Source organism: Pteropus alecto, unplaced genomic scaffold (assembly GCF_000325575.1).
Source record: "Pteropus alecto unplaced genomic scaffold, ASM32557v1 scaffold109, whole genome shotgun sequence".
Lineage (NCBI taxonomy): Eukaryota > Metazoa > Chordata > Mammalia > Chiroptera > Pteropodidae > Pteropus > Pteropus alecto.
The window spans coordinates 1221311-1234472 of NW_006494608.1; the positions used below are offsets into that span (position 1 = coordinate 1221311).

General features: G+C 36.2%; 1 protein-coding gene across 2 annotated transcripts in view; it reads right to left on the reverse strand.

Annotated features, from left to right (window-relative positions):
• The window catches only part of VPS41 (VPS41, HOPS complex subunit), a 167008-nt gene that overhangs the window by 77759 nt on the left and 76087 nt on the right, over positions 1-13162 (reverse strand). The window contains exon 7 of one of the 2 annotated variants that reach the window (XM_006925337.3): positions 11065-11130. The exons of the other annotated variant lie outside the window; for it this stretch is intronic. Coding sequence (XP_006925399.1) covers positions 11065-11130 — 66 coding nt within the window. The remainder of the gene's footprint in view (positions 1-11064; positions 11131-13162) is intronic. 2 annotated transcript variants of the gene reach the window in all.

The following is a 13162-nucleotide window of genomic DNA, read 5'->3' on the forward strand; positions in this document are numbered from 1 at the left end:
ACAAACATTTTACGCTAATTTAACTACCACAAAACTACCTGCCTGTATTTCACTGACATTTAATAAAATCCATTTCTTCCTTCTAGTCATAAAACTGCCTAGAGACCTACTGAGCATGAATGTTCTACAAAGCATTTTAGAGGGTTAGTCATCTAGTGAACTACCTTAAAAGCAGCTGGTTAATTTATTTGGTTCATCTTCCACATCCTGTAATATTGAATTGTCATTATCACAATACTGAGAGCAATTTAAGCTCAATGGGAGCTAAGTACATAGAGAAGAAAAACTGTTTCCAAAAGGTCTATTTTTTTGTTGTTGGAGAAAGTATTTTAGGGCTTTATTTCCCATAAATCCACATTCTGGCAGTCAGCACTCTCGGTACTTATATTTCAATAGAGGAGCCCTCACACTTTCAGCAATATATTTTATGCTCCTATGTTTTGTGCTGATAAATCTATCTAGTACTCTCCTACACTACCACATGGTGAGAATGCACATCCCAGAATCTCCCTTATATATCGAGATATAATAAAAGCCGTCGATTCTGGTCGCATAACACCCGTCATTACCCATCATACAATCTTCCCTGATGGAGGAAAGGGAACACTGGCCCCTTTTTAATCATCTTGTGATCTTTCAAGTATATAAATCACTGGACTCCTTCAGGCTTCCTAAACACTAGCAACAGTGCTTGCTCTGTAGCAGACAAGAGAGCAGGGCTGGAATATAAGGCTCTGAGCACATCGCAGACACCAGATATGTTCCTAGAGGAAGGACCGGGGGACTTGGAGGAAAAAAAGACTCCACAAAAGGTAAAACGCTCAATCAGGGAAGATGCTGGAGCTCAAGGTAATAGAGAAACAGAGAAATAAAAGCAAAACCCAGCATATTAGGACATGCCAAATAAGACTTTTCTCTGTAAAACCAGACAAAGGGAATAATGATGCAGAGGACTTGTCACAGGATTCACAAACCCAAGATTAGAAATGAAATTTTAAGTCAAGAAGGCAAGTGAGAAAAAATTAGTGAGCACAGAGAAGACCTGGGATGGTAACTGGCTGCTGACAGCAGACAGAAGGCTTGAATCCTGATGGAGGCAGGAGTGACCTGGAAGAAGCCAGGGAACAGATAGTGCCTTTGTCTTGCTTCTGGCTCTGGCTCAGTACCAAACTTTAAAACACACAGTTTTCCCAAACACCATCAAGAGAGATCATAAAATCTGTAGGAAAAAAAAAAAAGGGAATTTCCCAAATGTGGTTTTGCTTTAAATGCAATGGTTATTTTCTGGACAAGTTATAATCCCTCAAAGTCTTTTTCCTAAAGGTAATGTAACAGGTTTAAAAGCAATTAAATACAGGGCGAATACTGCTACCATCAGATGACTGGCCACTTACTTCTAAGCAATATTTGAGTAAACACAGCACCAACACCACACAGGTTCTGGACAACCTCTAGCAGTTAATTAATCCTGTGAAAACTATGTAGACAAATAATGTTTTGAAATTTAAAAAACTCTATCAACATAAGGTAACAGTCAATTTAGTGACCAAGAAATCCAAGCTATGAGTTCAATGTGAACAAAAGAAGCTAAACACTAGAGCTGCCACTTAGGAATAGTTTCCTTCATATTAAAAACTAGTGATGACAGATAGATATGAATCTATGTATCTACTGTTCCACCTCCATGAGTTTAGGAATCAAATGAGGCCAGCATGCAAGGTAGGCTCCTATTTAAACTAGAAATCTGCAATTTCTACATATGCAAATTTACAACTGCAAATATGATTTTAGAAGTAAATGGGGGTATTTTAAAATAATTTTACCACTAAAAAAATAAATTCCATTAAAGATCTCACAGACTTAATAGAGCTGGTCGTTCAAATATGTCAGTGTGCAGCTGTCTTGGGCTACATTTCCAGGTTGGACTGCTTCAGCAGCAGAGAGAAAACACAGAAGTCATCCACTGGGTAATTAAACTTTGATTAATGTTCTGTGTGATGGACAAATATCTCTAATTTATCTACACATAATCTCAAGCATAGATGACTGCAGGGAGATCTCTGAACAGTGAGAATATGAAAAAGAAACACAAAATTGCTATGCCTTAGATAACAGAAAAAGTCACATGGCATGCAAAGGTTTATGTATTTGAACGAGCACTTCACTCAATTTAAAGAAAAGCAAAATGGGGGGGGAAGGTCAGGACACTATCTGTAGAAGAAACCAAGTCGAATGAACCTGCCTTTAACTGGGTGCACTGGCCTGTCCTTGATAGCCTCTGTGGAAGTGGCAGGACTAACGATTTGGGGCAGATGCATATCTGTGTAGTAGCACATATTTGTCCTCTTTTATACACTTTAGTGTCTACTCTAAAGTCTCATTATGACTCCTATATAAGGCCTCCTGGGAACAAGAATAATTATTCCAGATTTCACCAAAATTGGAAAAAAGGCTATAGGCAAATAAAAAAGGCTATAGGCGGTAAGCAGCAATAATTTGCACTCAAACTGACAATAAATATCAAACAGACAGTCTTCACCATTCTGGCTTCCATGGTAATATTAAAAGCTGCCCCAAGCAAAGAATATAATCAAACAAATCACAAAGGAAGATATGTAAGTGGCTAGTAAATAAAAATGTTCACAATCATCAATAATTAAAAGAAGTTACGAAATAGAATAATAAATTATCTTTGCATATCAAACTGGCAAATGAGATGTGGTGAAACAGGTACGTGTTCTGGCATGCAATTTTACTTGGCAGTATGTATCAGAAGCCTAAAACAAAATCATAATCTTTGACTCAATAATTCCAATCCTAGGAATCGGTTCTGGGAAAACATTCAGAACCACAGACAAAAGTTTATGCCCAAAGATTTCTAGCTTCCTTACAGTATGATTTATGATAACCAAACACTGGATACAATCCATAGGTCCCATAATATGAAAGGGTTAAGAAAATTAAATAGACCCATAGGATGGAATATTATGTAACCATTAAAGAATATCTAGGTTAAGAAAAGACTTCAATAATGTAGGGGATTTCATATAATTTATAATAGTAAGTTAAAAAGAGACCCAAAGAGTTAAGATTATTTTATATATCCTTTTATTGTTATAAAAGGAATGCATGTTTACTACAAAAAAAAAAAAATGCAGAAAATAAAAGCCAGTGAAGGCCAGAAAGAACACTCTTAATACTGCACAGACATTGTTAATAACATATTAATATTGTTAATACTTTGCTGTATAATCTTCCATGAATATTGCTACATACATACACAGATTATAGTTCTACAAAAAATTAATATAAAATAAAATCAGACCCATCACATATTTTTGTAAAGTACCTCAACAGAAGCAATCTAGCTACGTTGGGCATCTGAATTGTTCCAACTGAGAAAGAGGGAAGGTGACATCCAGGAACTGGCCTGGCACTCAAGAGGTAGGCCCTGGTGTTCTCTGGATGCATATAATCAATTTCATAGAACACCAACGTCAGATAGGCTTAATGACCATGAAGGATCAGGACAAAAACAATATATCACTCCATAATCATGTCTGAATGCAGACAAAACATGAACATTTCCAAGCCACACAAATGACCAAACATCCCCCAATCCAGGCTAAAATAAAAGACTGCTGCTTCATCACCAATTATGTTTATAGCCTCGATTTAATCTTTCCTCTTCTAGATAAAATTTATTACAATACTCATCGGTAGAATTATTCTTGCTTCCTGACAGCATCCAATCTAGAGCACAGCCCTTCTTCCTTAGACCCTCTCAAATCACCTCACACCAGCTCAAACCCTATAATAACTTCTTTCCAACACCTTCTTCCTCATACCCGGTTAGTATGTTCCTGGTGATCTTTGGCTGCAGGGTAAGACACAGCTAATTCACTGTTGTTAGACATTTAGTTTGCTCCAATTTTCACTGTTACATACATCAAAGAGGAATGTTGGCTGAAACTGAATTAGAAAATTGAAAGGCAACAGATAAAAGGGAGCAAAATCCAAAATGCTTAATGACAAAAGATTGCAAAATTACCCCCATGGTGATACATACACACACAGACATGTTTTTTTCTTCTCAAAAGACTTGGAATACTCATTTTCCTACCAAATCGCCACTCGGATTAATGGTTTTATTGACTAACTGCTTTCTGCCAACAGCATACTACCTATCTTGTTTTTGGAAAGGTACTGCCATTCCTGAAACTCAGATGCTATGTATTCACAACACCCAACATAGACCCTGACACAAAGTTGTCTTCAAGATGCCAAAATTCCAGTGAAATGACTGTGACTTAGTTTGTGATGGTGACACCAATGTACAATGGCTAAAATTGTGAACCCCTGCTTTATATGTATAGCCTTATCTTTTTTTAAAAAAAAAACCTTCCAGTATTAATGACGGTCAACTGCTTTAAATCCAAGAAAACACGATAAGCATTCTGAACTAAGCGATGATTCTTGCACGGTCATTAACTATTCAAAATTCTTAAAGACAATCACAGCACTCTCAATATGCGAAGAAAGATATTTTCAGCAAGGAGCAGAGGGTTTGATTTCTCTAGAAAGATAGAAGGTTCAACATCGTAATTCAGGGGGAAGCTGCAATCCATTTGGAAACATTATATATGGAAAAGTTAGCTGAACTCATTAAAGAAAAAAGGATTCTATTTTCTCAAAAGGCTTTTGCTGAATATGAAACAACGGTAGCACTGAAGAAAATGAAGTTGCAATGGATCCATCTCAAAGACTGTGGGAGTTCAAAATATTGACACGAAAAAAGTAATTAATATTTGAGACAAATAAACTTAATTTTGAAAGCAATGAAGAATGCCTATTTTTGAGCCTAAGAATGATTTCTATTTTAAGCACTGGATTTCTATTTTTAGCTTCAGCCCATTCAGCACATACATAACCCACCTAAATACACTTTTACAGCCTAGCTTTTTTACAACTTAGTTCTACATATCTAAAAAATGACTGTGAAGGTTGCATTTGTGTTTTACTTTCTATTAATTGGTGGGTTTTAATCAATTTTGGTATATTTATAGCATGAAATGAAGTTTTTGAAATGGAACCAATTTATAATACAGTACCTAGAAGAAATTAGAGTATTTATTTACAATGGTTCAACATATAACCACTAGGACATAAAATTGGTGGTTGTCTGTAGAGCAATGTGTGAGAAAAGTCTGCATGTAGAAGGCTGCCTAAGATCAAGCAACTGACCTCACTTGTAGAAATATCATATTAGAGATCCACTGGACAGCAGACTGAAAGGGATAATTGATGTCAAGTCCCTTTTGACCCCAAGAACCCCAGTTCCAATCTGACCAGAAGATAAGCAAATGTATAAGGAAGCACCTCTACATTTCTATGTTTAGTGGTCACAGTGGCTCACTGCAGTCTAAAAAGATTCGCATTATTACGAAAAGCTGCTCTACTGAATTTTCTTCCAAAAAAGATCTAAATGCAATTTGTTGTTGCAAATAACCACTGGAAACTTAGAGAAGCTAGTTGATGCTACCACCTCTTTCTGGTAAAATCCACCACAAGCTTTCGGCCCTGAACAGTGAGAAGCTTTTCCTCATTTTATTCGCACAGGTCCTTTCTTTGTTCGTTGAGTGACATTTTCTAGCTTACAAAGCAACCTGTCCCTGTGGCCAGGTCCCCTCATTTTATCCCACCACAATGCCAAACAGCTGACTATCTGATTTCTGAAAATGAACTCTGCTGCAAACAGCACTGCAACAATTTAATAATTTGTCAAAATAGTAGAACCAGTTATTATGAAATGTATTTCAGAGTTCAAAGGTAAAGGTCATAGGAAACTAAAGTGTATCTGCTGAGAGAAAGCTGAGCAATTAAAAAAAAAATCCAGACAGGATCTACCTGGCAGACTTATTTCTAAAACAGAAACCTCATTGCTATGCTCATGTATTAGAATTCTTGCTATACAAGGTAGCAAAAAAAAAAAAAGAAAAATCCATTGGTACATGTGTTTCAAAGCTCTCTCCAATGGCACTTTTAAGAAGTGTGCTTTCTCTTTTCCTTTTTTTTTCTGACATGCAAACAAAACAGAATTTAGAATAAGCTTTACATATGCTCATGTGTTAAGCAGGGGAGTCCATAAATTTAGCTATTGCATTTAACTACTAACGAGTTACCTTGAAAGCCTAAAATAAAAGTTTATACCAGACAGAATTAAAGCCTCTTCTTCCTAGTCCCTGGTGGATAAAAAGTTATCTCTGAAGACCAAAGAAGCTAGAACCTTTAAAGGAAATATCAACAAATGTGTCAAACTGTAGTTTCAGGCTTTTTCTGCTGCACTGCTGTTTTACAAGGCTATTCTGAATTGTATGTTCTAATTACTTTTTAAACTGTTTTTAAGGAATTTAAAATTTTAATAAAATCAAAACTAAAATATTAAAATAGACATCTCTTTCAAATATTCTTAAGAAATAACATCATGAATATCTCGTTCTATTATTCCTATCACTTCTCTAGTCTCCGTGCCACGTTCACCATTGTTTACAGAAGTTGGCATATAATTCCAAGATTCATTTAGCTGTCAGTCTAGGGAAGATCAGTATTCTTGAGGGTTAAGAATGCCTGTACTTCACATTATATCTTCATCTGTCTAGTCTTTGCTCCAATTTTTTTTGAAGATTAAATTATTTCTTAAAGGCAGAAGGTCATAACCTCTCAGTTACATGATATTTGTCTTTATTTTCTTTTCCTCCTATGATGTGCCATCTGCTCTAAACAGAGAGGTCTTGGTATCTGCAATATACGATTGCTGCAAGGTTATCACCATTTGCTAAACGTTGGACTCTTCAAACTTGTTCTGCTTAGTTTATCGTACTAGCTGAAAACTGCAGTTGCAATCATCAGAGTTTTGATTGGGCCAACATAATCTTTGTTTTTCTCATTTTTCAAAGGTCTAAAATGCTGCAACTCAGTTGCAAATAAATAAATAAATAAATAAATAAATAAATAAAACTAGTCAAAGTTAAATCAGCTCCTCTTTAAAAGCACCTAACACTTCAAGAAAAAAAATAATCATTTTGCAATAGTACTCCTTTCTTAATGTCACCTAAAAGCCCTTTTTTTAGTTTTTAAAATCAATAATACATTCCAAATCAAAAATATTTCCTGAAATATCTTCAATTAAATAAATCTATTTTACAACAAACAAAACACACTAATGCCAATACTCTACAGCTTAAGTGATCTTTAAAAATGCAGACCATGTACATAACAGAGGAAGAACTCTCTGGAGATTTCTGTACACCACATTAAGCTGGTGCACATTTTGAAAATCTCTATTTATTTAACTGTATTGAAGAGGTCACTATAGTTTATTGAATAAACACTCCTTTTTACTACTAACTAAATACATATTTACATAATAAACTTACAGAATCCAAAGTAACCAGTCAATAATCTGTATGTTTCAAGTCCCTGAACAGGGGACATATTTACATACCAATATTTCTTAAGCCTCTAACATAAGTAGGAGAAATTATCATGGCTTTTTAAAGGGAAAGAATGCCAAATCAAAATGCTTGAAATAATTTGCCTTCTAAAACTCTTGGAAGGAATACACAGGCATAAATCTTCATGACCTTGGATTAGGCAATGATTTCTTAAATAGAACACCAAAATCACAAGTGTCAAAAGAAAAAAATATTAAATGGGACTTCATCAAAATTAAAAACTTTTGTAGTTCAAATGACACTATCAATTGACAACTCAGATTGAGAGAAAATGTTTGCAAATCACATATAAATAAGGGACATGCATCCAAAATATATTTTAAAAATTTACAACCATAAAATAAAAAGACAAATAGCTCAATCCAAAAATAGGCGAAGAATTCAAACAGACATTTCTCCAAAGAAGATATGCAAATGGCCAATAAGCACATAAAAAGAAGCTCAATAACATTAGTCATTTAAAAAATTGAAATCAAAACGACATACCACTGTAAAGGTGGCTATAATCAAGGACAGATAAAAATAAGTGTTGGTGAGAATGTAGAGGATTAACCCTCACACACTGCTAGTGAGAATGCAAAATAGTGTAGTCATTTTGGAAAACAGTTTGACAATTCTTCAAAGTGTTCGGCATAGAGTTACCATATGATACAACAGTTCCATACCCACGAATGAAAATACATGACCACGCAAAAAGCTGTACATGAATATTCACAGCAGTATTATTCATAATAGTAAAAAGGTGGAAACAACTCAAATGTCCATCAACTGATAAATGACTAAATAAAATATGATATATCAGTACAATGACATATGATTTGGCCATAAAAAGGAACGAAGTACTGATATAGGCTACAATATGGATGTATTATGAAAACTAATGAAAGAAGCCACACAAGAAGGCCATGTATTATTGTAAAAGTTGATTTACACAAAATATCCAGAATTTATATGAAATATTCAGAATGGCAAATTTATAGAGAAATGCAGTAGATTAGTGGTTGCTAGACTGGGAAGGGAAGGAAGGAGGATAGGGACTGATGCTAATGGGTATCAGGCTTCTTTACTGGGATGACGAAAATGCTCTAAAATTAGATTATGGTGATTATGCATAACTCTGTAAATATACTAAAAACCCTTGAACTGTACACTTTAAACTGGTGAACTTTATGGTATGCAAATTATATACCAACAAAGCTACTAAAAAATATAAGAGATGCCTTAACATCGCTTACATTGACATGTGCAATCACATTGACATGTGCTATTTTGAAGTGATTACACATGTGCTTCAAAATAGCACACATATACTTTTATCAAAACCAATATACTAAGCCCTTTATACAATATACTAAACATGTTTTCTCTTTTAAATTATTTTAATCCTGAAATTCTACTTAATATCATTTTTTTAAAGTTTTTTACCAGATGGTTGGAACTATTTTTATTTTATATACATATAATTCTTTTTGTGCTTGGAAAATATCTACAGATGTGTATCTGGAGAACTCGACAAGAAAAAAGGAGTAAATCAGAATGCTCTCTCAAAGAGCACTGAACATAGAAAAACTTGTAAAGTAGTCAATGATAACCAAAAAGATAACCAAATACATGATTTTCTTGCCATTCAGTGTTCTATCCATTTTACTGCTGATCACAATGTATATCTTTGTATAAATTCCAATTTCTTCCCACATTACCTCATCTGCACTTGGGTGATAGGCTACTTTTTTGTTCACACAATGTTCAGGTATCTATTCAATGAGCTCTGGCCCAGCTGCATTCACACTGTCCTTCCTACAAGATGTCCACAAATGATATCAAATGCTCAGCAGAAGATGAAGAATATGTTATTGGCACAATTATCCCTGGTATCCTGCAGGTTGACAAGACATTCATATAGCAAAACTCTTGTGGCAGACTTGATGAGACTATAGGTATACCTCACAGTATAAAAACAATCATTAAACTCCACAAATAAGCTGATTATTAAGAACACAACTGACAGAGAGAAATCCTACTTTCAGAGTGTGAGTCTTACCACTTGGACATCACCACTGATATTATCTCTAATATGTTCTTTCATACCAATACCTTCAAGAAATAGGGCACAACTATAAAATCTCTAACTCCTAAAATTGGAAGCTGGATTCAAAACTGCATCCCGCACTAAAGAATTACTGAAACCACAGTGATTTATAAATATTTTAAGTTATTAATATTTTATGAGGGACTATTATTAAGAAGACATCTTAGAAGGAGATTCTCCAGCTCCAGTCATGCCTTCAGATAACTGTCGCCCTGGCTAAAATCTAGACTGAAATCTGAAGAAAGGTTTAGAGCCAGAACCACACAAGTAAGCCATGCTTTAATACTCAAATTTTGAATTTTTAAGAGGTAATAAAAGTTTATTTTTTAAAGCCACTTAAAAAACAAAACAACAAAAAAAATCATTGGCTCAGCATTCTTTATGTCTACTGACTTTTAAATTAAAAATGTATAAGTTTAAAGTAGAGCTAAATGAGTTTATGCTATATCTCATATAACATGTCCTACTAGAAAAGTGTTTAGTAAAGAAATACTTTAACAAGAGGAATGTAAGAGGAATGTTAAAGCTAATCTTCACGAGGTCAACAAACCCAAGTGAGACAGTTATTTTTTTTTTTCCAGGGGTAAATTAGCTGCAGATCTAAGAGACAGCGTTAGATTAAATCTGCAATTCCCATTGATTAATCCCACAGATATTTTTATGCGAGGCTAATGAGGCTAGAGCCTAAGGATAACAATGCGCTGGTCCAATCTTGGCTCATGCCATGGAAGGGAATCAGGATCTACAGGATCTGCCCCTCCACCATAAACTAAAACCAGTGCTTGAGAAATGCTGGGTAAGGTAATGACGAGTATGCTTTTCTGTCCTATTGAAACTGCATACTAGTACTGCTTCCTTCAAGCAAATTGGTGATTAATACAATCCTTGAGTTATTTTAGAGATAGCACTACACATATGCCACCCCATCCTCAAGATGACGCCAGAACCAAGACTCTTCAGTCTATGGAACTCATATAGAAGAGTGACCACCAGAGCCCTTTATGAAGCAAAGGGTCCTCCTTCAATAAGAAAGATCTGATGCCTAGACCAAATATGAACAAATACAGAACTGACCAATCAAACTCTGTCAGGTTTAAATTCCTTTGTGCTTCCTCTTGCTCCTCAACCCTTTACATTACTGGCCAAGTTTCAAAATCTTCCAATCAAAACTTGCCCCACTAGCACTACCACATGCCACTCTGTTCTTCCTAACCCTTAAAACTTGTCCAGACTCCAGACTGGGGATACATCTTTTTCTTGCCCTAAAGCTACTTCAAAGAAATGTCAGTGAGAAACACTGAGACCACACCTCCCCCAAGCTGATAGTCTTATGATTTCCTTACATGGTTCTTAAAATTTCTCCAAGTGAATAGTCAGACATTAAAAATATTTAGGATAAATTAAAGAGCAAACAGAATCCCCCTCAAAGACCACATGTGATGGCAGACACACAACATTTACCTTTTTCCCTCCAGTAACAAACTGCTTGCAGCTGGATCTCAGAAAATGCGGATGCACAGCAACGATCTACAGAGGAACAAGGACCCAACACTGGTTTAGGAGTCACAGTTACAGCACAGAATAAAAACCCTTTATACATTACAGGCAGCATGATCTAAAAATTAACCTTATACATGGTTAGGAAGTAATTGTTGCAGGTAATATTTCGCAACAATTAAGGATGTCTGAGTCTTGCTCTTGTGTGACGATTCCTTCTATGAAGCCAGGTCAAAGCTAAAACATGAGAGTGAATTAATTCTAATTTCTGGCTGAGTGAGGACACTCTGAGTAGGCACTCCCTCCTTAGAGACAGCAAGGTAGGTCAATCAAGGCAGGTCAATCAAGGGAGCAAGATGTCACAAATGTTTGCAACTGAATACAATTCAGAGAAGGATCCCAGAGAAAGAATTTAACTATGTCCTTGTCCAGCTATACAGTGTACAGCTTTAGATTGGCTTCTAATGGTTGAGGTTGCCAGGAAAAACAAATGGGGTGATGAAGCCTCACAGATATTTAGTGTAGTTACACCAAAGAGCTGCAGGACCCAAGAGTTATGGAGCTAACTAAAAAAGACATTCCCTGTTACCGCCAGCCTCAGCTCCTGTGCACCTGGTCCTTTACTCGCTTTCCGCTCACCCAATCTCTTCCCAGCCCCTTTACAGGTTTCTCCCAAGGCTGCTCCACCCCTCATCACTGACCCCTCCTGTGGCTGTATGCCTGAATACATTCCGCCTCCTGATCTTTTGATCCCCAAACCCATGTACTCACCAACTAATCCATTTTGGTTTTTTCCCTAACATATAGAATAATTCTAGGTATTAATAAAATCCATTCAATTATACTTTTGTAAACTTTCAACTAAATACATTTTATTCTTATTAATACATTTTCATCCTCCAATGGAATAGATTCCTCTTCCTACACTGTCATTTTTAGGGCTTGTGGCATGACTCCTCATTTCTCTAACCAGTCCTGCCTCCCGATTAGCGGCCCTTCTTCAACACTCTCTTAATCCACCCTAGATACCAAACAAATCACTTACGCAGTCTGTTGTTACACATTCTTAAAATCTCTCATAAGAGCCCTTTTAGCTCTCTTATAATATATAGCTCTAGTTAGCAACTTACCCCTTTATCCCCTTCAGCTCTAAGAAAACAAGGCCATCAAGGTCATAGCCCTTAACTGCTGCTCCTTCACTACCTGACTTAGCAATAGTTGGGCTTTCCTCACCTCCTTCGTGCCTGTCTCATCGCAGAGCCTGCAGGACTCTCTTCCAAGGCTAAGCTCCCTCCCTACATGGTTGATGCCATTCTTTAGTGCTGTGCCACTAAGCAGTCCTTTTGTTTTCAATCTTCCTCCTCTACTGATTTTTACCAACTGCCAAAACATGATCTACAGAAATCAGCCCTGGGCACTTGCCCCTCTATCTACTTTGATGACTTCTCTTCTTCGTTATCAAATTTCTTGAAAAAAGAGTCTATACTAGTTGTTTCTACTTCTTTTCTCCAGTTTATTTCTTAATATATGGTGATCCTCCTGCTCATGAAACTATCCTCACTAAGGCTTCCAGTGACTTCATGATTACCAAATAAAGTGTCCTGTTTTATTTCTCCACACTGCCTTCCACATTGCTGCCCACTCCTTCCTTCTGGAATCCCTCTCTCCTTTGGCTTCCTGACACCACTCTTCTGATCACCTCTGCTCCCTCTCTCCGATTCTTCTTAGATCCCTTGCTGGTCCCCTCCTCCAGCATCCTGCCCCACTGCCTGAATCTTTAGAGTGTTCCAGAATTGCACCATCAGCTTTCTTCTCTTCTCACTCTAACATTTAACCTGATAATATCTTTAAAAATGGCTTCATCATACTCAACTGTGGTTATCAATTTTGCGCTTTTAGGGCCGATTTCCATCCTAAGCTCTACACTCACATTTCCAAAACCTCCATAACATTTCTACCGATATACTACAGTTATCTAAACTAATTTGCTTTTCTTCCAGCATCAGTTTTGCTTTTTGGAGTAGTTTTATTCCATTTTGCATTTTTAATTTTCCTGAAATCT